Source organism: Colobus angolensis, unplaced genomic scaffold (genome assembly GCF_000951035.1).
Source record: "Colobus angolensis palliatus isolate OR3802 unplaced genomic scaffold, Cang.pa_1.0 Scaffold3, whole genome shotgun sequence".
Taxonomy (NCBI): Eukaryota; Metazoa; Chordata; class Mammalia; order Primates; family Cercopithecidae; genus Colobus; species Colobus angolensis.
Genome location: NW_012116265.1, coordinates 2,031,758 through 2,059,666, shown reverse-complemented (window position 1 = coordinate 2,059,666; position 27,909 = coordinate 2,031,758). Strand labels below are relative to the sequence as shown.

Below are 27,909 nucleotides of genomic sequence, written 5' to 3'. Positions count from 1 at the left end.
TTTATTGTCTTCCTTTCTATACTTAACAAATGCAGGTTTCAAATAATTATTTTACTTATACACCTGAGGTAAAGTCTTAAAAGATCTTCCAAGTCATATTACACTTATCTGCAGCGGTGCGACCTTGGCTCAATGCAACCTCTGCCTCCCAGGTGCAAGTGATTCTCCTGTCTTAGCCTCTGGAGTAACTGGGATTATAGGCATGTGCCTCCGCATCCCGGATTCAAGCAATTCTCCTGCCTCATTCTCCTGGGCAGCTGGGATTACAGGTGTCCACCACTACGCCTGGCTAGTTTTTGTTTAGTAGAGATGAGATTTCGCCATATTGGTCAGGCTGGTCTCGAACTCCCGATCTCAAGTGATCTGCCCATCTCAGCCTCCCAAAGATCTGTTATTCTTACAATATCATAGGCATCAAAGAATAAAAAACAACATGCGGGTGTGTGTGTGTGTATGCATGCAAATAACAATTCTTTCTTTGTACTACATAAACTTACTGCTTTGTTGAGATAGGGTCTCACTCTGTTACCCAGGCTTGAGTGCAGTGGCATGATCATTGCTCACTGCAGACTCAAACTCCTGGGCTCAAGCGATTCTCCCAACTCAGCTCCCCAAGTGGCTAGGATTATAGGCATGCACCACCATATCTGGCTAATTAAAAAAAAAAAACCACAACTTTTTTTTTGAGACAGAATTTCACTCCTGTTGCCCAGGCTAGAGTGCAATGGCACGATCTCAGCTCACTGCAACCTCTGCCTCCCAGATTCAAATGATTCTCCTGCCTCAGCCTCCTGAGTAGCTGGGATTATAGGTGCCCACCATCACGTCTAGCTAACTGTTGTACTTTACTATTAGTAGAGACGGGTTTTCACCATGTTGGCCAGGCTGGTCTTGAACTCTTGACCTCAGGTGACCCACCTGCCTTGGCCTCCAAAAGTGCTGGGATTATAGGCGTGAGCCATCACACCCAGACCCAGGCTAGTCTTTAACTTCCAGGTTCAATCGATCCTCCCGCCTTGGTTTCCCAAAGTGGTGGGATTACAGGTGTGAGCCACTAGGCCCAGCCTATGTAAACTTCTATTTCAGTTAGAATAGACCGATTCACACACTGGGATGACACAGTAAGAGGTTTTCTAATTTTGAGGGTGTTACAAATGCAAATTATTGTCTAGCTCTCAGAGACTTCCACTCTGTTTTGTGCGGAATTCACCACACTGCACCCTAGGGGATTGTGATGCAAACACCCTAAAACACCAGATCAGAGAGACTGGGCATACTATAAGAAAAAAAATCTACATTTTAATAAGCAATTATCAACAGATACTTTAAAAAATTCCCACAAATCTTACATCATATTAAACTTTCTTTATATGCCTGACCTCAGTTAATTTTCAGACAACTTTACAGGGTAGGCATTAATGTCACCATCCTTCAGATGGGGAAACTGAAGCTTTAAGAAGTTAAGGCTGCCCAACTCATACAGCTACTGAGAGTTTTAAGTGACAGACGGAGCTGAAACTCAAATTCACATGGGTTTAACTCACCCACAGGCACACTCCTTAGCAAAAAGTGGCTTTTGGTAGGGATACATGCAGTTATAATTTGCCTCCTCTGCTACATTCCCTAGACCCCGAAACTGGACCTTTACTGTATCATTTTGTGGGATTTTTACAAATTCGCCTTAAATTTTATTTATTTGGTAGAGACAAGCCACAGTGCCTGGCCCACAATTCTCATTAGAATTTATATTCTGTATTTAGTGACATTTCTCTTGGCTTTGTGCTTCACTCTTTCCTCTTCCAATCTGTTCTATTCTATGCATAATTCATAGAGTAATAACCCCAAAGTTCAGCATTCAACCATTTCATTAATGTTATCCTCCTGTAGTTGAGTATGGTGGCTCACACCTGTAATCCCAACACTTTGGGAGGCTAAGGTGGGAGAATTGCTTGAAGCCAGGAGTTTGAGACCAGCCTGGGCAACAAAGTGAGATCCATTCTTTATAAAAAAAAGTTAAAAGGTGGGTATGGTGGCATGCATCTGTAGTCTTAGCTAATTGGAAGGCTGAGGTGGGAGGATGACTCAATCCCAGGAGTTCAAGGTTGCAATGGGCTATGGCTGTGGCACTGTACTCCAGCTGGGCAACAAAGCAAGACCCCAACTTTACTAAAAAAAAAAAAAAAGAAAGAAAAAAGAAAAAAGTCAGGCTGCGCCCAGTGGCTCACATCTGTAATCCCAGCACTTTGGGAGGCCGGGTCAGGCAGACTGCTTGAACTCAGAAGTTTGGGGCCATCCTGGGCAAGTATGACAAATTCCATCTCTACAAAAAATACAAAAATTGGCTGGGGGTGGTGGTGCACATCTGTGGTCTCAGCTACTCAGGAGGCTGAGGTGGGAGAATTGTTTCAGCCAGGGAAGCGGAGGTGGAGGTTGCAGTGCGCTGTACTGCCCTACAGCCTGGGCAACAGAGCAAGACCCAGTATCTAAAAAATCATCCCGTTGTACCATTTCTTCAAACTACATTTATCATACTTACCTCTCCAATCCCAGATACAGTAACCTTCTGGTCTCATAGTATTATTATATATTATAATCTCTTAAAATATCTCACAAATACTTAACTTTATACATTAACAAAATTAAAACTTAATATATGTATTTAAAAGGAGCAAATTGTTTTTGCTGCATCTCTTGAAGTATGAAAAAAGGAATGATCTAACTCACCTGCAACATGCCAACAATCTCTACCTTATTGAAAAAGATAAAAGAGTGAAGTGTTGATAACATGTTTTCTTCAAAGACTGAAGGAGTTGGTAGAACCATATCTTGTATATACTGAACTCTGTATGTCTGATGAATTTTTTGTTTCAGCTCAGGATCTGATATGGGAATCACTTCTTTAAACTTGGCTGTTTTCGTTAGAAATTCCCTGTGTTTTCGTGGTTGTGATAAAGCAGGATCATATTCTAAACATCCAATGACGTCCATTATACATTCTTCAGAGAACATAACTTCAAAAAGAGCAGTTCGATTCAAGAGGAAGATGCCTTTGATAATTTCATACAAGTGGTGCAGTCCTTCAATATTTTCCAAATCCTCACACACATGAAAAAGCTCCAGGAGCTTTTTAATATAACCCTCATTTTCTAGTGCCAGTGCAAGTTTTTCACGACGAAGAGGTGAAGGTAAAGATGATGCCACAAGTTCTGCAATTTCTTCAAGGCGACTTAATTCACAAGATGGCAATTCTAAGCCTGGCGATGACATATCATCAAAACGCTCCTCTTCAGATTCATCCACAAGGTCCTGAGTGATGTCCACGGAAGGGTCCTTTCCTTGAACCTATGGAAAAAAAATTTGATTGCTGACTAAGTATGTAACAACTGACCAGCTAACCTAAATGATATTCTAAGATGAATACAAGAGATGTTGTAAGAAACCTATAATGATAATTTTCAAGACAAAACTGCCTATTTTTCTACATTACATTTCTCCAAATAACGTATACTTTCAATTTTAAGGAAGTTAGTCAAAGTTCAAAAACAGACTGAGCTTCCTTATAAAGCATGAGGTCTGCTGGCAAGAACAACTTTCTAGGACAGGCTAAACTAAGTGAGACTGTTATGAAACAGACCTCTGCAGACTCACAACAGAAGCCTGATGCTAAAACAGCCACTAACATCTCATATCCCTGGCCCTCTTTTCCAGCAGACCAGGGCAAGTCTCAGAAACAGTCCTAGGACTGTGCTAAAGGATAGCTGCCACCACCAAGCTCTTCAATATTTAACTCTGAGGTGAAGACCAAACAAACACCAAATATCATAATGTTATGATCACAGAAAATATATATAATTATAAGCAAAAAGTAAAATACTTAACATTAATTGACTGTAGAAACCAAGGGCCAAAGAGCATGAACAAACTGGCTTTGGACCAAAGTGAGTCACTGATTTGCTATAAATACTGACAGCCCAAAAATAGGATTTAAAAAACACTAGGCAGAATACAAGAGTACCTACATAAAAATGAAGCCACGTAAAAGTAAATACACCCTATATGTATGTAGTAGGAGTTACCTCCAAAAAAGGTCTGCTGAAGGTTAAGTAACCAAACCACAAAAATACTTTCCTTTCTACGCACCCTAACCTGTAGCCTTCGGGATCCCTCTAGGAGCCCGAAAATCTGTCATAAAACCCAATTTTATGCCACTGGAGTGGCTCTTATTATCAAAAGGTAACTTACATTGACTACATTTTAAAGTAAGGCATTTTTTGGTAACAAAAGGTCAAGGATAAACTTTGAAAGGAAAGAAATTTTGTTATCGTGGCACTACAATTTGAGACAGTGACCACTAAAGCAAGTAGAAGGCCAAGTAGAATGTAAAGGGATGAAAAAAATTAGACCTTGTATGAAAAAGCCAAGAAGTTTAAATTGCTTGGTGTAATGAACAGATGCATTGATAGATACTAGAAGAGATGATGACCTGGAATACTTTTCTTGAAATGTGCTGCAAGGTGATATGGTCTTGACCTCAACCAAGTGGACAGCAGCACTGAAAGGAGGCAAGTCAAGTCACATTCATGGCTTGTACCTGACAAGGTCTCACATTGGCTCTGAATTTGTTAATTATGTAAGCTCTCATTATAATTTTAAGTTCCTAATACCCAAACTATGATTTTACCACAGAAAAATGTTAGATTTTGATTAACAAACCGAATGAAAAGAGAGGAGTGCCCTTATTATATTAAAAATGCCATCTTTTTGAGTTCAGACAAAAATTGGTGAACATGGTTCAAGAAACAGAAAAACATTTAACATCTCAGAGAGCAAAATGTAATGACTTTCTTGGATCTAGAAAATGATTGAGAAGTTCAGACAGAACCCATAGTGACTGAGAAATGACACCTTGAAAATAAACTATGTAAATGTTGAAAGGGAATACCAGAAAAGAAGATAACGCAGCTAGTGATAAAATTATTATAGAGAAAGCATGCAAGTACTACTATCTGTGCCCCAACTTTATATGACGGAAAACTTTATGGCATTGAAGACCGAACAAAGGTAAAGATCAGACAATATTAAAGGAGAGACAGGCATGACAATGACAGATTGAGTTCAGGTTTGAGTTGCACATTGGCATAAAGGAAGACTGCATCCAGAGTGGGACTGTTTGATTCAGAAAGATGAAACAGAGGAGAACAACATTTGTCTGAATAACAGATGCTATTAACATAGCCTGAACTCATTGATGTCACCTCTCTCTCTTTGGGAGAACTCTACAAAACAAAATCTAGAGAAATGTGCTATAAATAGAATTGTTGGACAGAAAGCAAAGAAAAACTAAAAAGATGGATGGCATTCAGATATAAATGTTAGTCCTTTCATGTTTCAGAGAAGGAAAGGGACAGCTTAACAGCTTAATTTATGAAAAGCACAGCTAAGTAGAATATATAGTTGAAATAAATTCCATAAGTTAAGAAAAAACTGTGCTAAGGGCACTATATCTTCTATGAATGCTATGGCTGTCAAACTTCAGGGTGCATCAGAATCACCAAAAGCAGGGGGCGACAAACTACAGCCGAATTTGGTCTGTGCCTGTTTTTGTAAATAGAAGTTTTATAGAAGACAGCCCCTCCATTCATTAATGTGCTGTCTACAGCTACTTCCGAACTACAATACCAGAGTTGATCTAGCTGTGACAGAGACTATATGGCCTGCAAAGCCTTAAATATTTGCCATCTTGTCCTTTAAAGAGAAAAGTCTGGCCTATAGGGCTTGTGAAAACAGAATTCCTAAGAAAGGATTTTAAAAAACAATTGTTGGACACTACTTGCAGTTTTTGATCCAGTAGGTCTAGGGTCGGCGGGAGGGGGGCTGGTCTCAGAATTTGCATTTCTGTCAGTTCCCAGGTCATGCTCGTGTTGCTGGTTTGAGGGCCACACTCAAAGGAATTAAGGAATCTGGTGAAAATTATTCTCCAGATAAAGTAAACATGGAGATGGAGAAACCTTCTCTGGAAAGAAATGGCCTAAATGAGTGTATAACAAGAGCCAATGGCTTTAGCAACGAGAGCACATACAAATGCAAATTCACAAAAGGCTGCAATTATGTCACTAGGAAACTCCAGAATAAATTAAGAACATTCAAGCCTAGAGGCAGAGTAAGGCTGAATCGTCAGCCAAGAGCCATACTGCTCAAGACAAGTACAAGGGTGGGTTTTCTTTCGAGAGCCACAAGAAGTTATAAACAAAAAAGTGATATGATCAGACTTGCATTTTTCAAAAGATCACATAATCACCGTAGCTAAAATGTTGATTTAGGAAGATCAGTCAAAACCAATAAACCAGGCAAGAAATGATGGTGGCTTGGAAAACTACAATAGTAAAAATGAAGATAAACTAATGGATCAAGATTTATTATCGAGATAATAAAGGTGGGGGGATTGAATGGGTAAAAGCGACGATGGAAGGATAAACATGATCCACAAGTTTCTGATTTCAGCAACTGGATGGCACTTAGAAGAAGATGGGACAGATGTATGTGGGAAGATTATGTTTGGTTTTGGAGTACTAAATTTGAGATGCTAGTGAACACACAAGGAGAAAGTTTCAAAAAGGCAGGTGGATATAAAACACTGGAGTTCAGCAAAGGTATGAGCTAGAGAGTTTAGTGTCAATAAATTATATCTTCCTTTAAATCAAGTTCAAAGCAACAGTGAATTTAAAAGATCAATTTGAAATTTAAACTCTTGGGCATTAGTTGAAAGCATGGCGAAAAATAAACACTTCAAGAAAGCATGCTGATTTTTTATTTAAAAAATTACCTGACATATTTTCTCCCAAATTTCATCACATCCAGCTTTTTCTTGAAAGCTAAGGGCCAAGTCATAATTTTCTGCTTCAGACCACACAATCAGAGTGTCCTTTGGAAACATAAAAGGAGTCTGAATGATTAACATACACTATCACAAACGAAAATGAACAAACAAAAGGAAATAAAACTGTGCTCATTTTACTTCTTGCAACACTAATACTGGCAATTACCAATGTCTTTCTTTTTCAGAACAACGACTTTTTACACTTCACTTCCCCCAATCTATAAAACAAAAATAATGTTTCCTTAAGGACAACTTAAACCAATATATGGAATATATTCTTTTCATGCACTGCAAAAGATAAAAACATTATACCAATTACACCAACACTATCCAAGCATACTGACTTGTATTTTATGCTGTCAATAAAATGTCCAAAGAGGAAATCTAAGTATAAAATAGCTAGGACATGTTAGGACGATAGGGTTAAAACAACTCTTTCTCTCTTCCCTCTATTGTCAGCAGGTGTTTTTCACCAGGGGCTTCTGAGATCCACGAAGCTCTTGAAATTATTGGCTAAATTTGTAGTATGTTAGCATTTATCTGTACATACGTTCAAAAAAAACTTAGCGAAGTGCTATGGTTCAAGAAGCAGCAAACTCCTAGCACCTACCACACTTTCATTCCTATTCAGAACTTCTTAGTTTTTTGATGGAGGTCTTGTCATGTTGCCTAGGCTGGTCTTGAACTCCTGGCCTCAGGCCCTCCCGCCTTGGCCTCCCAAAGCACTGGGATTACAGGCATAGGCCACAGTGCCTGGCCATCTAGACAGAACTTTAATGAAAATTTAATGAATAGTTCGACAGTTTTTATTAAGATGTAATCTCAGCAAAACAGTGCACATACAATACTGAGACCATTTTATATCCCTCACAGTACCAACAGCATATATTCTACGATATGCATGGTATGATAAAAATATATGGCTGGACATGGTGGCTCATGCCTGTAATCCCAGCATTTTGGGAGGCCAAGGTGGGCGGACCCCCTGAGGTCAGGAGTTTGAGGCCAGCCTGGCTAACACGGTGAAACTCCATCTCAGTAAAAATACAAAAATTAGCCGGGCGTGGTGACGTGTGCCTGTAATCCCAGCTACCTGGGAGGCTGAGGCAGGAAAATTGCTTGAATCCAGGAGGCAGAGGTTGCAATGAGCTGAGACAGCGCCACTGCAATCCAGCCTAGGCAACAGGAGCAAAACTCTGTCTCAAAAAAAATAACAAAATTAAAAAATTAAAAAAATTAAAGAGTCAAAATATTTATTAAGGCCTAATATATCCTTTTGACGCCTCTAATCCCAGCACTTTGGGAGGCCAAGGCAGGTGGATCACCTGAGGTCAGGAGTTCAAGACCAGCCTGGCCAACATGGTAAAGCCCCATTTCTACTAAAAATACAAAAAAATTTTAGCCGAGGATGATGGCGGATGCCTGTAATCCCAGCTACATGGGAGGCTGATGTGGGAGAGTCACTTGAACCCGGGAGGCGGAGGTTGCAGTGATCCGAGATTGTGCCGCTGCACTCCAGCCTGGGTGACAGAGTGAGAGTCTGTCTCAAAAAAAAAAAAATTCCTTTCAAATCGTACTGGCAATAAATAAATATACATACTCTTTGATAGCAATCCACCATTTCAAAAAAGGGCCCTCTCATTGACAGCAATCTATAAATCATCTCATACAAGAAATTGAATGGTACTAGGGAGAGCCACATTTAATGGCTAACTTCCAAATCTGAAGGGCTATGCCACTCGGTGTTTCTTCAAGCTGGTACAAAGAGAATTTAGAAGAGTAAAGTTAGACGGATTGGAGTATGGTATAAAGAAAAAAATAACTCAATCTTACTAGTAAGTAACCAAAAACAGACATGCAAAAGCTGACTGGGCATCCATCGGGATGACAATGCTTCCTGTATTGAGGAGGAAACAGGACTAGCTTAAGGTACTTTTAAGGACCTATGATTCTACTGCAGCAGTTTCTAACCTTTCTCATTAGCAAGGACTTCTGGTTTTTTTTTTTTTTTTGAGATGCTGTCTCCATCACTCAGGCTGTAGTGTAGTGGTACCATCATGGCTCACTGCAGCCTCTACTTCCCTGGGCTCAGGTGGTCCTTCCACCTCAGCCTCCCAAGTAGCTGGAACTACAGGCATGTGCCACCATGCCCAATGTTTGTATTTTCTGTAGAGGAGGAGTTATGCCATGTTGCCCAGGGTGGTCTCAAACTCCTGGGCTCTAAAAGTGCTAGTATTACAAGTGTGAGCCACCACTTCTAGCCGAGAACACTTCTCAACATAACACAAATGGATTCCATGTTTAAAAATGTGTCTAAGCGAGGCACAATGGTGTATACCTGTAGTCCCAGCTAGTTAGGAGGCTGAGGAGGGAGGATTGCTTGAGGCCAGGAGTTGGAAGCCGCAGTGCACTAAGATCACACCTGTGAACCAGTACTCCAGCCTGGGCAACATATCAAGACCCCACCTCTAAAAGAATAAAAATGAAAAATTTATCTGCTAAACTGCATATTAACTCTGTTCAGTCATTTATACAACTGTCAATCAAGAGACCAGTAGTCTCGCTGGACTAAAGTGCTGCCAGTCAGAAATAAATAAATGAGAATCTGATTTGGTTGTGCAGTATTACTAAGTCTATAATTTTTATTCAGAATTTTGGAAAATACCTCAAACTCCCCTGTTTACACTATCTTAAAGGACTTCCAGCTATCACAGACCCCAGGCAGGCAATCTGATCCAGACTGAGTAGCAGTTCAGGCTCAAAACTATTAACATTCTAAGATCAACATGCCAAAAATTAGTAAGGTTTCATTTTTAGTTTACCTTTATAATTCACCAGAACAGAACAACGTGTAGAAGAATTTGCAGTTAATCTATAATTCTGGCAGCCTAAATACTTTACAAGGTTATCTGCTCAATAGATACTGAGCATTTATTATAAGTCTCCATGTAAGACAAAATTAAATTACGTTATTTTCCCTCAAAATAGCATGGAATGAAAATACTAAGAAATTTAGGAGGTACAGAGGCCACAGTATAAATTCTAATACCACCATCTATGTAGCAGGTGATGCTTAGAAAGTTAGGTAACCTTTCTGAGCCTCAGTTTCCTCATGATCAGGATGTGAAAGATACATCCTGTTATGAAAACTAGTCATAATATAGATACTACTTTTTTTTGAGTCGGAGTCTTGCTCTGTCACCCAGGCGGGAGTGCAGTGGCACCATCTAGGCTCACTGCAAGCTCCGCCTCCCAGGTTCCCGCCATTCTCCTGCCTCAGCCTCCCAAGTAGCTGGTACTACAGGTGCCTGCCACCATGCCCAGCTAATTTTTTTTGTATTTTTAGTAGAGACGGGGTTTCACTGTGTTAGCCAGGATGGTCTTGATCCCCTGACCTTGTGACCTGCCCGCCTCGGCCTCCCAAAGTGATGGGATTACAGGCATGAGCCACTGTGCCCAGTTGGTACTACTTCTTAGTGATGAAAACAAAGTTGGGGGAAAATAACAATCATCTTGGGGGTGCGGGGAACAACTTGCCCAAATTAGATGGCTCCTAAAACTCTGATAAATACTTAAGATTATCAGCTCAATAAAGACTACTAGGATAAGTATAAAGCCAATAATACATTCTGCTGTAATGTATATTCAGAATCATTTGGAGTCTGATGCTTAAGTCAGGGTATAGCCAGACATATGCTCTTAATTACCCATTTGACAAATCTAGCAAGTTTATAAAATTTTAGAAACTGCTCTTGTTTTCCTTGAAGATTCCAAATAGTATAGCAACTTTTCTCCAAATTATCTTGCTTATCACCCAACAACCTATAGGCTGAGACACATGAATTTGTTCACTAATTCTCAAAAGTTTCAATCTTTCCTTTTTCTTAAAATGTGCTTTTACTCTTCAGCTGAATACAACTTCAAAATATGAATTTAATGTATTTAAGTATGGAAGATCAAAACCAAGATTCCAGGCTCTCAATTTTCCATCAAACTTAAGTTTTCTTAAGAACACTAAATGCAACACAGTATTATATCAGACTATCAAATTATCAAGAAAATATATTGTATGAATGTTTGGCGGACAGATAGATCACAACTAAAGATATTTAGGAGTTGATACCAGCATTCCTAGCCACTATTTGGGTGACGTCAAACAAGTCACGACCTTTACACATCACTTAATGGGAAAAATAAAAACAATTCCAACTTCTTTCTAGTATTTTCAAGATCAATGATGAAGCAAAGCACTTTATGAACAAGCTGGTAATCTTCTTTCTTTTAAATTAACTATTTTGTATCTGCATCTTCCGGGCAATGAGGGAACTGATCTTGATTGACTTCATTGACTATATAGAGCACTCATCTTGTATGTGTGTGGGTGGACATGAAGCGCAGGCGCGTGTCTACTGAATGAATACCATTTAATAACAGCACTAGTTGATACTAAGTGAAAGATTTACTTTCTGATATTTCATTGCATATTAGAAAGGCTTAAGAAACAGTGTATTTTGAGTACACTGTACTGTTAAGTACAGTTATCTTCAAAACTGTAATATCATAAGACTCTATTCAGGAATCTGTAAAAGAAATCAGATAATCAGATTCATATGACAGAGTCCTATCTACACAGTACTGCTGTAGAGGGAGATACTAATGTTCTTTCTGCATTATCATCTACAACAGCAAAAGAAGCTGCTACTACTGTGTTAGTAGCAGCTTATCACATCAATGGTCACCTTTTTATTAAGGTAAAAACAAGGAAATTTTAGGGCTCAGTTGCTATAACAGGTGGAACACAAACTCCATTTTAACTTGTGGCAAGCTTTTTAAATTTAAAATTATTGTGTTAAACACTATAGGAACTGGCAGAAATCCTATTTCAGAATTTCACTGGCAAACTGTTGTAATCTGTTCTAAATTTTTCACTATAAGCAATCAGATTATAAACTTTCATTTACTCAAAAGGAAAATATGCAAGATAAAACACAACATCTTCAAAATTGTACCTGTTGTTTCTGGTATGCGGTGTTAGGATTTATTTTGGACTCTAAAAGTAGAGAACCTAGGAAATAGAAAAAGACATTCCATTATGTTACTATAAAACAGCAAAATTATATTCCCTTACATACATACATATTTCCTTAAATTTTTTTTTTTGTTTTTGGGATAAGCCTTCCCTCTGTCGCCCAGACTGGAATGCAGTGGAGCGATCTCAGCTCACTGCAACCTCCGCCTCCCATGCTCAAGCGATTCTCCTGTCTCACCCTCCCAAGGAGCTGGGATTACAGGTGTGTGCCATCACACCAGGCTAATGTTTTATATTTTTAGTAGAGATGGGGTTTCACCATGTTAGTCAGGCTGGTCTCGAACTCCTGACCTCAGGTGATCCACCAGCCTTGGCCTCCCAACGTGCTGGCATTACACCTGTGAGCCACTGCGCTTGGCCTCAAAAAATATTTTTAAAATTTTTTTCATTTTTTGTAGAGATAGAGTCTCGCTACGTTGCCCAGGCTGGTCTCCAACTCCTGGGCTCAAGTGATCCTCCCACTGCCCCCTCCTCCCAAAGTGCTGGCACTGCAGGTGCAAGCCACTGTGCCTGGCCATATTTCCTTTTTTGAACATTTGATGCACACTCAACTTCCGTTATAGAAAAATTATTATTATTTGAGACGGCGTCTCACTCTGTTGTCCTGGCTGGAGTGCAGTGGCATGATCTCAGCTCACTGCTACCTCCACCTTCCGGGTTTGATTCTCCTGCCTCAGCCTCCTGAGATGCTGGGACTACAGGCATGCGCCACCACGCCCAGCTAATTTCTGTATTTTTAGTAGAGACGGGGTTTCACCATGTTGGCCAGGATGGTCTCAATCTCTTGACCTTGTGATCCGCCCACCTCAGCCTCCCAAAGTGCTGGGATTACAGGCGTGAGCCATTGCGCCTGGCCTAGAAAAATTATTTTTAAAACAATGTAAGTTTAATTACAGTAACTTGTAACCTAAGAAATGTTTTTCTGAGCCAGGGTCTCGGCTCTGTTGAAGTTGTGCGATCTCAGCTCACTGAAACCTCCACCTTCTGGGTAGCTGGGATTACAGGGGCCAGCTACCATGCTTGGTTAATCTGACGAGTAAGGACTGGGTAACAATAGAAATCTACCAATTTATGGACAGCAGAAGGTAATCAAACAGCACAGTGTGAAGTCAGATGATCTGGGTTAAAATCTCTGATATATTGTATGACTTCCCATACCCCTCTTCTCTTATCAACCAGTTCTAGTTTATACCTGCAAGTACTACCTGAAGACAAACTCTGGCCCAAAAATATTTGAGAAAAAGCAGTTTTCTCTGCAACCATCTCTCATACGGAGCTTTCATTTCTTCTCGTATTACACTTAACAATTGCTTTACCCATTCCAAATAGTGGCTAAATGGCTAAGAGTGCTCTTAACGTTTCTAAATTTAGTTTGCTTTTTCATCAAAATTCATCTGTTTTACGATACTGTCCAATATTAATGATTTACTGACCATTCACTACTGTGTGCTCAGAACAGTACCAAGTAATACCGAACATAGTAAATTAACCAGGCTCTGATAACTCAATTTGTGTATGTCCTATGCACATAAACAGCTTTCCACTTCACACCAATCCTCCCACTATGTCTAGGACAGGTGACCTAATTAATCCAAAATCTCTTTCTCATCCTTTGAGTACTTAAGGTAACTAAACATTCTCCATATTATTTTTTTCCACCTGTATTCCCTACAAACCCCATTTCTTTTAGTTTTCTTTCTTTACAAAAACTGGTTTTGGCTTAGGAGGCTCAGATAAGCATTCTCACGTTTTAGAGAAAATACTGTTTTAATCTTCCTCTTTTTCCAACTCTTGCCAGATTAATCAAAACACATTTTCCAGTGCCCCTTCAATTCTCTTTATGCTCAACTTTCACGATTTCATCCATAACAAGAAAAAGCAGCAGGTGGCCAGGTACGGTGGCTCATGCCTATAACCCAGCACTTTGGGAAGCTAAGGTGGGAAGATTGCCTGAGGCCAGGAGTTTGAGAACAATTTGGCCAATAAAGCGGGACCCTGCCTCTGCAAAAATAAAATAACAATAAAATAAAATAAAAATAAGAAAAAGTAGGCCAGGCTTGGTGGCTCACGCCTGTAATCCCAGCATTTTGAAAGACTGAGGTGGGCAGATCACTTGAGGTCAGGAGTTTGAGACCAGCCTGGCTAACATGGTTAAATCCCATCCGTACTAAAAGTACAAAAATTAGCCAGGCATGGTTGCAGTGAGCTGAGATTGCATCACTGCAATCCAGCCTGGTCAACAGAGACTCTGCCTCAAAAAAAAAAAGAAAAAAAAAAAAATTAGCTGGATGAGGTGGTGGTGCATGCCTATAGTTCTAGCTACTCAAGAGACAGGCAGGAGGATTGCCTGAGCCCAGGATCTCAAGACTACAGTGAGCCATGATTGTATCACTACACTCTAGACTGGGTGATAAGAGATCCTGTCTCAAAAAACAAAGGGAAGGTGCATGCCTGTAATCCTAGCACTTTGAGAGGCCAAGATGGGAGGATTGCTTGAGGTTAGCCTGGTCTCAACAGTGAGACCCCATCCTATATATTTTTAATATAAAATTTAAAAAAAAGCATAAACATCTCCAACTATCTTTGTAGTCTTTCATTATTTTAATTACTAGAATAAAAATGGCATTCTATTATTCTCCACAGAAATAATAAAGTATACACAGTACATTATGGATCAATATTACTTTTTTTTTTTTTGAGATGAAGTTTCACTCTTGTTGCCCAGGCTGGCGTGCAATGGTGCGATCCCGGCTCACCACAACTTCTGCCTCCTGGGTTCAAGTGATTGTCCTGCCTCAGCCTCCTGAGTAGCTGGGATTACAGGCAAGTGCCACCATGCCCAGCTAATTTTGTATTTTTAGTAGAGACAGGGTTTCTCCATATTGGTCAGGCTGGTTTTGAACTCCTGACCTCAGATGATCCGCCTGCCTTGGCGGGCAGGTGGGTCACTTGAGGTAGGGAGTTCGAGACCAGCCTGGCCAACATGGTGAAACCCCATCTCTACTAAAGACACACAAAAAATTAGCTGGGCATGGTTGTGCAAGTATTTAAACCCAGCTACTCGGGAGGCTGAGGCAGGAGAATCACTTTAACCTCAGAGGCGGAGGTTGCAGTGAGCTGGGATTACACCACTGCACTCCAGCCTGGGCGACAGAGACTCTGCCTCAAATGAAAACAAAAACAAAAACCACAAATGAGATACCATTAAGTACCCACTAGAATGTCTACGATCAAAGACAAGACAATAACAAGTGGTGACGAGGCTGTAGAGAAATGGGAAGCTTCATACATTGCTTCTGGGAATATAAAATGAGGCATCGATTTTGGAAAAGTTTGACAGTTCCTCGAAAAGTTAAGCAGAGTTACCTTGCAATTTCCCTCCTCGGTATATATCCAAGATAAATGAATACATGCCCAGACAAAAACATGTACATTTATATTCATAGCAAGGTTATTTACAACAGCAAAAAATGAACAGATGAATTCAATGTGGCACATACTCAGCTACACAGAGTAATGAAAACCTAACACATTACAATTCGTATAAACCTTGAAAACATATGAAATTAAAGAAGCCCATCACAAAATACCACATGTCCAGATAGGTAAAGTTACATATATATATATACACACACACACACACATATATATTTTTTTTAGACGGAGTCTCACTCTGTCGCCCAGGCTGGAGTGCAGTGGTGTGATCTGAGCTCACTGCAGCCTCTGCCTCCCGGGTTCAAGCAGTTCTCCTGCCTCAGCCACCTGAATAGCTGGGATTACAGGCATGGACCACCATGCCCGACTAATTTTTGTATTTTTAGTAGAGACTGGGTTTTACCATGTTGGCCAGGCTGGTCTCAAACTTCTGACCTCAAGTGATATATGCCTGCCTCGGCCTCCCAAAGTGCTGGGATTACAGGCGTGAGCCACCATTCCCAGTCCAGACAGGTAAATTTAGAGACGGAAAACAGATTAGTGGTTGTTTAGAGCTGGGAGGAAGTGAAAGTGGGTAGTGATTGCTAATGGGCACATGATTTTTTTCAGAGGAGACAAAATGTTCTAAAATTAGATTGTGGTGATGGTTGCAAACCTGTGATTATATTAAAAAACAATGAATTGTACACTTTGAATGGGTGATTTGTATAGTATACAAATGCTGTTTTAAAAAACCAAAAAAACAGGTAATGTGCAGCCTAGGCAATATAGTGAGACCTTGTCTCTACAAAAAAAATTTTAAAAATTAGCCAAGTGTGGCAGCGCATGCCTTTAATCCCAGCTGCTCAGGAGGCAGAGGTAGGGGGATTGCCTAAACCTAGGAAATGCAGGTTGCAGTGAGCTGAGATTATGCCACTGAACTCCAGCCTAGGCAACAGAGCAAGACCCAGTCTCAAACAAAACAAAACAAAACAAAACACACAAAAAAAGGTAAACTATAAAGTATAAATATTCATACAATGGATACCACGAACAATGTGGCAAAATTAACCTATCATTAGGCTAGCAGTTTTCTCTGGGTAGGATCGTGACCAGGAAGGAACATGAAGCAGGCTTCTAGAGTACTGGTTATGTTGTTTCTTCAATGGTGTACTGGTTATTTTTTGAAAATTTATTAAATTGAATACTTATGATTTGTGTACCTTTTTGATGGATTATACTGCAATTCAAAAGATTTTTCTAAGTTTAAGAAGTCAAAAACACATAGCACAGGGGATTGAGGTTGTTATTCAAGTTGTGCTTTCAAGAAACACACGCCTGACTTTTACAGTCACTAAAACAAAAAACACAGCAGCGCGGTGGTATGACATTGTCAGTCACCTAATACCTAATAGCAATTATTTCTCAAGTACCAGTCTCTTTTACATTTTCTTCAAAACTCTCTTAGTAGTGTTTACAGGATCAGGATAATTAGAAAGGGGGGCGGGGGGAAGATTTGACGTATTCCCTTCCAAAGTTCTGGCTAAAACAAGGACACACTAGAAGTTTCTGGCGTTGGGAAATGTTTTTCTGGACCATTCAGGATATTAGAGGAAAGTATCCCCTGAAACTCTCTTTTCAATCATATCACATGGTTTTGGTCTAGGAAGTCCAGCTCTGATTCCCAATACCATATTCCCAAAGAGATAAGTAGGCTGTAGATGCTAGAACATGGGAAACAGTCTTTTAACTTGAGGGTTCAGTAAGACAATAAATAAAAGACACAATACTGTATTTACTCCTAGTCTATCAGGTTTCCCTCCATCATCTAATAGGTTTTATTGAGCCAAGTTATACACTACACCAATCAACTATAAAAGATCCAGTTCAGTGTTAATATCAATTAACACAATCCTTCCCCCCAACAAGTTTGTTTGTATTTTGTTGCTATAGCTACAGTATGAGGCACAGTAATTCTATCCTACTAATGTATGGGTATGGATGGGGTATAGAGTTCAACTTTAGGAGAGGGATTTATTAAATAACATGGTAGCAGAGATGACAGGGGAGAAATGATGATCCTTAGCAGAAGATCTCAGCAACATTAAGGGGAGGTAGAGAAGGTTCTAAGAACAACACGTTTCTGGTAACAGTTACGTCTAGTGGAACTCTGTAACTGAAGCACACACTCAAGACAGACCCCATTCACCCCAACTCATTTGAGAAACACATCTATCCTGTCTCCAATGAAACAGATTCCCTCATCTCCCAAGAGGAATCTTTTACTTACACACACACACACACACACACACACACACACCACACACACACACGATACCTTTTCCCACACATCTGAGAAAGACATTGTAACAAAGACCAAGGAAAGGAAATCCTACACTCCAATTCAAGAAAACTCCAATACTGAGACTTGAGAAAGATCTCCCCACTTCCAACCTGAACTATGAGAAAGGAAATACAGAGAAAAATGAAAATCAGGAGTGCTCAAGCCAAGCGGAATGCATCAGTATTTCTAATTAAATCTGTCACTGTGGAAGCTATCATTCCTAACAAATTCTCATGTCTACTAATTGATATATGCACTTGGACTTTCTCAAAAACATAAGTCCTAAATACTCACTTAGCAGTACAAAGACTGAAAATTGAATCATCTTCACCTATCCAACTTTTAAACACATACTACTCTTTGGGCCAACCATTCTTCTTCTAGGAAATTACCCTACACCCTCGGGTAAGTGCCAAGGTATATGGATAAAGATTTCATTAGCAGAGTCTGTAATGGCAACACACTAAAAACAATCCATACCAGCCATTCTCAAAATGTGATTTGGGGACGCTATGGGGCCTGCAAAGTCAAAATTATTTTCAAAATGATATAAGGTTATACGCCTTTTCCACCATTAATTCTCTGAGTCTACACTGATACTGCCAAAGATTCAATGCAGAAGCAGATGAGAATCTTCCTGGTTTTTTAAAAATTAGGCCAGATGTTGCAATTCATAAAAACAGCCCAGGCATGGTGGCTCACACCTGTAATCCCAGCACTTCAGGAGGCTGAGGCAGGCGAATCACTTGAGGTCAGGAATTCGAGATAAGCCTGGCCAACATGGTGAAACCCCGTCCCTACTAAAAATACAAAAATTAGCCGGGTGTGGTGGCCCATGTCTGTAATTCCAGCTACTTGGGAGGCTGAAGCAGGAGAATTGCTTGAACCCGGGAGGCAGAGGTTGCAGTGAGCCGAGATTGTGCCACTGCACAGTGAGACTCTGTCTCAAAAAAAAAAAATACTCTTCTCATTAAACTCTTATTTTAGAAAAGTTATTTTTTCCTTAATGTTATTTTGTTAACATGCTATGTTAAAATATCATTTTTTAAACATTATTTTCATTTTAAACATTAAACATTATTTTTAAGTGATTTTTTTCCAAAAGTCTCTTTTAATTTCTAATATGGTAAATATTGATAAAAACAATTCAAATGAACATTTGGGGAATCCTCAATTTAACAGTATAAAGGGATCTAGCTGGGTGTGGTGGCAAAGGCCAATGACCCCAGGTACTTGGGAGTCTGCTAAGGGAGGGTCACTTAAGCTCGGCTGATTTTTGTATTTTTTTTTTTTTTTTTAGTAGAGACGGAGTTTCACCATGTTGGCCAGGATGGTCTCGATCTCTTGACCTCATCCACCCACCTTGGCCTCCCAAAGTGCTGGGATTACAGGTATGAGCCACCACCTCCAGCTGAGACCCCCATCTCTCCAAAAAAAAAAAAAAAAATTGCCAGGCATGGTGGTGCAGGCCCGTAGTTCCAGTTGCGTGGAAGGATTGCTTGAGGTCAGTAGGTTGAGGCTACAGTGAGCTCTGACCACACCACTGCACTTCAGCCTGGGCGACAGAGCAAGACCCTGTCTGAAAAAAACAAAATAACAAATAAAAATGAAAACAAAACAAAGAAAAAAAGAGTCTAAAGGCATCCTGAGAAAAAAAGTTTGAGGAACGCTACACTGTGCCACCAAGAAGATACCGTGTGAATAAGTACAGTGGAATACTACGCTACTTTTAAATGAGATCTATGTATCCTGACATTAATTGATGTCCCAAATATACTGATAAGGTGCTTACAATTAGGAAATGGGAAAACAATGTCAAAAAGAGAAATGCCGCTCAGAACATCACCAAGACAACTGCAGGTAGAAACTGACCAATAGCAAGAAAAAATATAATGAAGGCCGAGGCAGGAGGATCACGAGGTCAGGAGTTCAAGACCATCCTGGCCAACATGGTGAAACCCCATCTCTACTAAAAATACAAAAATTATCTGGGCACAGTGGCGTGTACCTGTAATCCCAGCTACTCGGGAGGCTGAGGCAGGAGAATCGCTTGAACCCGGGAGGCAGAAGTTGCAGTGAGCCGAGATTGCACCACTGCACTCCAATCTGGGTGACAGAGGGAGACTCTGTCTCAAAAAAAAAAAAAAAAAAAAAGGGTCCCTCCCTGCTTCACATCTTGGTTCCTCCTACAAAATGAAATGTGAGGGCCTTTCTTGTAGGGTGTTGCCAACCCCCACCAAAACACAACACAACACTACACTCTGGGGATTAGAGGTAATGATGGCTGGTAGGACAGACTAAGGTATCCTTCTAACAAAGTCTACATTAGAGAGAACTCAGCAAATACTTTTAAAAGGAAAGATTTTGCATAAAAATTATAGATTTCTTGCTGGGTGCAAGTTAATACAGCAAGATTTATAGTTTTTTTTTTAAAAAAATACCTACCTCACAGGGCTGCCACGAGCATTAACTGAAATTTTTTATTAAAGTGCCTGTCCCAATATATAGTACATAACCAGCACTCAATACTTTTTTTTTTGTTTTTGAGATGGAGTTTTGCTCTTGTCACCCAGGCTGGAGTGCAGTGGCACTATCTCAGCTCACTGCTAATTACGCCTCACAGGTTCAAGCGATTCTCCTGACTCAGCCTCCAGAGTAGCTGGGACTACAGGTGTGCACCACCACACCAGGCTAGTTTTTCTATTTTTAGTAGAGACGGGGTTTCACCATATTAGCCAAGATGTTCTCGATCTCCTGACCCCGTGATCCGCCTGCCTTGGGCCTCCCAAAGTGCTTGGGATTACAGGCGTGAGCCACCATGCCCGGGCTCAATATTTGTATTTTTAGGGCACCATCATACAATCTTCACTGGTAACACTGTAGTGTTGTACAGCAGGAAAACGAATATTAATAATGACCCATAAACACATTATGAATAAGAGGTTAACCAATATATTCATTTATTGTTTAGGAAAAACATTCTAGTACACATTTAGTCAACATTCCATAAAAAAATTACTGACTTTTAAAACTTATGGTAGGCCAGGCATGGTGGCTCATTACTGTAATCCCAGCACTTTGGAAAGCTGAGGTGGGTGATCACTCGAGGCCAAGAATTGGAGACCAACTCAAGACCAGTCTGGGCAACATGGCAAACCCTGTCTCTACAAAAAATGCAAAAATTAGCCGGGCATGGTGGTATGTGCCTGTAGTACCAGCTACTTGGGAAGCTGAGGCAGGAGGACTGCTTGAACCCAGAATATTGATGCTGCAATGAGCTATGATCGCGCCACTGCACTCCAGCCTGGGTGAAAGACCGAGACCCTGTCTCTAAAATTTAAAAACAAAAAACCCAAAAACACCTTCTGGTAAAGTTTTTATTCATCTGGAAAATTCACTTGTTTAGAAGATTTACTTCCTGCCACTGAAGAAATGAGATAGTACAGACAATTCCTTTAATTTTTATGGTTTTATCTTCACTATCAACCAATTAGACTCAGGTACAGGAAAGTATGGGAGTGTTTGGGTTTGGGTTTAAGTAACTTCCTTCTTCGCCACAGCCCTGATTTGGATAAATACTGAAGGATTTCAGAATGAACAGCTACACCATTGTCACTCTTAAGTAAGCAGCTCAACTCAACAGCTTCTAGAGTATATTGTCCTTATCAATATTCAAAGCTTAAGGCAGGGACTTATGTACTATGCTTCATTAGTAGAGAGAAAGCACCATCAAAAATGATGGTGACCATCATTAATGCCAGCCTGGGCAACATAAGGTGACCCCGTCTCTACAAAAATAGTAGAAAAAAATTAGCCAGGCCTGGTGGTGTACACCTGTGGTCCCAGCTACTAGGGACGCTGAGGTAAGAGGCTTACTGGAGCCTGGTGGTTAAGACTGCAGTAAGCCCTGATCACTGCACTCCAGCATGGGCAACAGAGTGAGACCCCACCTCAAAAAACCAAAAAGTCAGTGGGGTCCAAAATCTTATGTAGGTGGGAGACTAAAGTATGCTTTAAACCTCTAACAGGCATATGCTCCAAGTCCTTTTTTCCTGATTTTTTTGGAAAAAAATTTAAATGGCTCATTACACAATGGCATTTAAAAACTAAAATGGGCCAGGTGTGGTAGCTCACAGCTATAATCCTGGCTACTCAGGAGGGCGAGGCAGGATTGCTTGAGGCTGGAAATTCAAGACTAGTCTGGGCAACACAGTAAGATCCCACCTCCCCTCAAAAAATTTAAAAATAAATCAACTGCATGTGGTGGCATGTGCCTATAGTCCCAGCTACTTGGGAGGCTAAGGCAGGAGGATCACTTGAGTCTAAGAGTTTGAGGCTGCAGTGAGCTATGATCGTGGCACTACACTCCAGCCTGGGTGACAGAGCAAGACCTTGTCTCTAAATAAACAAACACTTTTCAAAGTTAAATACTTCCCCTTGTACCGAAACTGAGCTCTTCTTGGTAAATATACAGAATGCTTGGCATATACAAGATTCTATACTACTGACTTAACTTTTCATTTCTCTCACAGCCCTCACTGCCAAAAACTTTTCCACCCTATGTGTTCTGACCTCCTTTTCTAATTATAGTAGGGGTAGAGGTAGACCCACCTACAACGAACATGGAGTTCTATCAAGTGGCAGAAACAGCACAGAATCCCAGTTTCACCATTCGCTAGCAGTGCTGTCTTGAACAAAAACGTTTCTCCATGTCTCATTTTCTTCATGCCTTAAGCATCAGTGAGAATTTAACCTGTTTAACTCTGTAAGATGTGAGTCAGAGAACAGATAAAACTATTTTGAAATGTAAATAATACTTTATAAAATTCAAGGTAAAAGCTCAATGTAAGCACACTATTCTGGATGCCTTGGCAAGTAATTCATAATAAAGAGCACAAATATGATTATGGCCAAAGACACTCTTCAGTGTGTGGAGGAATTCCAACTTCCTTACATTTCTTTCTTTTAAAAATTTGTTTTTAGAAATAGGGTCTTACTCTGTCACCCAAGCTGGAGTGCAGTAGCATGACCATAGTTCATGGCAGCCTCAAACTCCTGGGCTCAAGCAATTCTCTGGCTTCAGCCTCCTGAGTAGCTGAGACTACCAGTATGTGCCATGTGACCAGCTAATTTTCCAACTTTTTGTGGAGACAGGTCTTGCTATGTTGCTCAGGCTGATCTCTAACTTCTGGCCTTGAGCAATCCTCCCCCAGTTTGGCTTCCCAAAGTGCTGGGATTACAGGTGTGGGCCACTGTGCCCGGGCTCTCTCTCTCTATATATATATTTTTACATATATACATACATACAAATACACACACACATATATATATATATTTTTTTCCTGATACAGGGTCTTTCTTCATCAGTCAGGCTGGAGTACAGTGGCTCAGTCACAGCTCACTGTAGCCTCAACCTCTGGGCTCAAGCAATCCTCTTGCCTCAGCCCCAAGCAGCCAGAACTACAGGTGTTTACCACCACACTTGGCTAATTTTAAAATGTTTATTTTGTAGAGATGGGGGCCTCACTTTGTTCCCCAGTCTTACATTTATCAATTGTAAAACTGGCAAGTGGATGTGGTAAAAATCATAATGCTGAAAAGTAGTACAGTAGGGCAGAGGGAGAGAGGATATCAGGAAGAATAGCTAATGGATGCTGGGCTTAATACCTAGGTGATGGGTTGACCTGTGCAGCAAACCACCATGGCACACATTTACCTATGTAACAAACCAGCACATGTACCCCGGAATTTAAAATAAAAGTTGAAGAGAGAAAAGCAGTATAATGATTTGATCACAAAGGGAGAGGACAAATAAGGTATGAAATTATTATCCTTACTTCAAGTCAACAGACACGGCATACACTGAAATAATTAAAAATAAAAACAAAATTATCTGAAATGGAAGATGGAACTTTGCAGGTACATGGCTATCATAAAAACTGAGAGAAAAATAAGGTAACCTATCTTCATTAAAGAAAAGCATGGGCCAGGTGCGCGGTAATCCTAGTACTTTAGGCAGCCAGGTGGGAAGGATCACTTCAGACCTGGAGTTTGAGACCATGCTGGGCAACACAGAGAGAACCTCTCAAAAAAATTCAAAATCTGGGCCGGGCACAGTGGCTCACGCCTGAGCCCAAGAGTTCAACACTATCCTGGGTGACAAAGACCCACCCCCTTCCATCTCTTACAAAAAAAAAAATTTTTTTTAAATTACCCAGGCGCAGTGGTGGGCACCTGTAATCCCAGCTAGGCAGGAAGATCAACTGAGCCCAGGAGTTTGAGGTTACAGTGAGCTATGATCCTGCCACTGCACTACAGCATGGGCAACAGAGCTCTTAAAAATAAAAATTAATAATAAAAAAAAAAAGGGCAGGGCGTGGTGGCTCACCTGAGGTCAGGAGGAGTTCGAGATCAGCCTGGCCAACATGGTGAAACCCAATCTCTACTAAAAACACAAAAATTCACCAGGCGTGGTGGCAGGCACCTGTAATTCCAGCTATTCATAAGGCTGAGGCAGGAGAATCACTTGAACCTGGGAGGCGGAGGTTGCAGTGAGCCGAGATTGTGCCATTGCACTCCAGCCTGGGTGACAAGAGCGAAACTGTCTCAAAAAAAAAAAAACCAGAAAAAACAAAAAACAAAAGAGATGTGTTCTTCCAACCAATTTTGCCAGCAGAAACCTGCTGGATAAGGATGTAATCCAAGAAATGGGCCCAGAAGCTTAGTGGGACATCCCTTTTCCTCTAAAGCAATTTAGGCTGAGTGCCAAGTTTACTCAGTTTTGGAAGGGAAGGGCATACAGTACTTACCCAGACAGATCTGCTCTGTAACATGAAGGCCACAAGTACTTCCATTTACAAATTCCCTTCTGTGATTTTTAGATGAGCATATAAGCTCCCCTAACAGGAACTGAGCCTACAGTTGAGATAGCATTATCATAGCTTCCCCTTCCACAAAGATAGACCCAATAATGAGAAAATTTTAAAACTACCCAGGCTTTCTATAACCACGCTAAAACTATATATATTACAAAATTCCCAAACACTTTGTCATTACTAAGTAGTGTTTACAGTTTAAAACGAATTGCCTGAATTTGAATCCCAACTCATACCATCTTAATAGATGAATGACTTTGGACATGTTGTCATCCTTTCCAAGAGAACTTACTAAAAAAAAAAAAAAGAAATGAGGCCAGGTGTGGTGGCTCACGCCTGTAATCCCAGCACTTTGGGAGGCTGAGGAGGGTGAATCATCTGAGGTCAGGAGTTCAAGACCAGCCTGGCCAACATGGTGAAACCCCCATCTCTACTAAAAACACAAAAATTAGCCATGCATGATGGCGGACGCCTATAATCCCAGGCTTGAGGCTTGAAGCATGAGAATCCCTTGAACCCGTAAGGTGGAGGTTGCAATGAGCCGAGATCATGCCACTGCACTCCAGCCAGGGTGAGATTCTGTTAAAAAAACAAAAACAAACAAAAAAAACCATCATTTATTTCACAGATATGCCAAAGCCCCTATCACCCTATCTCTAGCACTGACCAGTTTCTCACCAAATTAGCTGACAGCCTATTTCTAAGGTAGATGATTAACACATCACAAAAACTTAATTTTATAGAACATAAAATATTGCAAAAGTGTTAAGAATCAAGTATTTGTTTTGTTTTAAAGAAATAATCTGAAAATCAAAAGATTTTTTTGGGGAAAAGCTACAAGTAATTTAGAAAAAAAACTTCAACACAACCATGACTAGGTCAAGCCCAAGCACGGAAAAGCGCAATAATTTTAAGTTTCTATTGGACAAATGACTCAGTTTATGGAAAATCAGAAATACTTTCCACTTTGCTCATGACAATAAAAAGAAAATATCAATCATCCTATGATAGAGAACGGAGCAAGCACACAGTAACGGCTGACCCCAACTAGCAGTTAACACAGAAACATTCACGTAAAGCTTGTAGATAAACTACAATTGAGATTTTTGTTTTTTGTTTTTTGAGAATAAGTCTCACTCTGTTGCTCAGGCTGGAGTGCAGTGGCGCTGATCTCAGTTCACTGCAAGCTCTGCCTCCTGGGTTCACGCTATTTTCCTGCCTCAGCCTCCTGAGCAGCTGCAACTACAGGCACCCACCACCACACCCGGCTAATTTTTTGTATGTTTTTAGTAGAGATGGGGTTTCACTGTACTAGCCAGGATGGTCTCAATCTCCTGACCTTGTGATCTGCCCGCCTCGGCCTCCCTAAGTGCTGGGATTACAGGCATAAGCCACCGTGCCTGGCAGAAAATATCTTTAGGCTAAAAGTTATTTTCATTTTCTTTAAAATACAACTTCAGGCTAATAGAGCAGCAAATGCAAGCAGACAGTAACATGGGGGTTTAATAGGGCTAACAGCACTAAATCAGAGCACTGTTGTGAGAATTATGTATGTCAATATAAGTAAATTGCTTAGAGTTTGGCACACAGAAGGTACTCACTAAATTTTGACTTATTATCCCTACTTAGATATTAGAAGAAATGTTAACCATCAAACTAAAGATTACTGACAATATGTCACAAGTATCCTGGAATTTTTTCTAAGTCCAGGGTGAGTGTGTGTGTGCACGCGCGTGTGTGTATGACAGGGTCTCCCTCTGTCACCCAGTGCAGTGGCATGATCTTAACTCACTGCAGCCTCCACCTCCTGGGCTCAAGTGATCCTCCCACATCAGCCTCCAGAGCAGCTAGGATTGCAGGCCCCTGCCACTGCACAAGCTAACGTTTGTACATTTTGTAGAGATGGGGTTTTGCCATGTTGCCCAGGCTGGTCTCGAACTCCCGAGCCCATGAAATCTGTATGCCTCAGCCTCCCAAAGTGCTGGGATTATAGGCGTGAGCCACCGCACCCAGCCTAAGTCCATTATTTGGATTCAGTTTTCCTTACAGCCTAAACTCACAAGGGCACATCAGTAATTGAGTTAAGCTATCTCCCTGCTAGATAAAAACTAAAGTCATTTTGTTTTAGTCATTTAACTTCCAACCTGCGAAATGGAGGAAGAGAGACTTGTGGCTATTTCCAAAACGGTAAAAATATAAATGGAGGTTGGGCGCAGTGGCTCACACCTGTAATCCTAGCACTTTGGGAGGCAGAGGAGGGCGGATCACCTGAGGTAAGGAGTTCGAGATCAGACTGGCCAAAACGGTGAAACCCCATCTCTACTAAAAATACAAAAAAATTAGCCAGGCATAGTGGCACATGCCTGTAGTCCCAGATACTAAGGAGGCTGAGGTAGGAGAATTGCCTGAACCCAGGAGGTGGAGGTTGCAGTGAGCCGAGATCATGCCATTGCACTCCAGCCTGGGCGACAAGAGCGAAACTCCATCTCAAAATATATATATATATATGTATATGTATATATTATATATATATACTATATACCATATGTACTACATATTATATATACAAGTACTATACACTATATGTACTACATAATATATACTATATATGTACTATATGCTATATGTACTATACATTATATATACTATATTATACACACATACGGAAAAAAGTTTCTTATATTAACATATAATTATATTAACAGAATTATGCAGAAGAGCATATTTCTGATAGTATGACATTAACCTTTTATGCTTAAAAATATCTTAAGGGATTTTTTGTATAATGAATCAAATTAAACACATGATGTGAAGGTTATATGTATTATTTTTAATATGGAGTTCAAAGAATTGATCTCAAATCTACACATGCTTTCGGCTGGGATGGTGGCTCATGCCCGTAGTCCTAACACTCCGGGAGGACTAGGCGGGTGGATTACATGACGTCAGGCGTTCCAGATCAGCCTTGGCAACAGGACAAAATCCTGTCTTTATTTTTATTTTTTTGAAAGTAAAAAATTAAGAAGAAATCTACAGATAAATCTACTAAAAGCCCATACCTTCTAACATACTATGTAAAGTTTTCCAAATGTGTGAAAGATCTAGAGTAGGTTATTACGTGAGTCACATACAAAATTACACTAACACTTGACATTCAAATTGTATTTTAAGAAGCCAATAATAGGCCGGGCGCGGTGGCTCAAGCCTGTAATCCCAGTACTTTGGGAGGCCGAGACGGGCGGATCACGAGGTCAGGAGATCGAGACCATCCTGGCTAACACGGTGAAACCCCGTCTCTACTAAAAAATAC

The 27,909-nt window shown here is 40.4% G+C and overlaps 1 protein-coding gene across 3 annotated transcripts in view; it reads right to left on the bottom strand.

The window, feature by feature from the left end:
- The window catches only part of SMEK1 (SMEK homolog 1, suppressor of mek1 (Dictyostelium)), a 57,181-nt gene that overhangs the window by 21,728 nt on the left and 7,544 nt on the right, over positions 1–27,909 (bottom strand). For 2 of the 3 annotated variants that reach the window (XM_011949409.1, XM_011949410.1), the window contains exons 2-4: positions 11,887–11,942; positions 6,824–6,922; positions 2,725–3,342 (exon numbers count right to left, since the gene is read on the bottom strand). In XM_011949409.1, coding sequence (XP_011804799.1) covers positions 2,725–3,342; positions 6,824–6,922; positions 11,887–11,942 — 773 coding nt within the window. The remainder of the gene's footprint in view (positions 1–2,724; positions 3,343–6,823; positions 6,923–11,886; positions 11,943–27,909) is intronic. The other variant, XM_011949411.1, reaches the window with a different exon arrangement.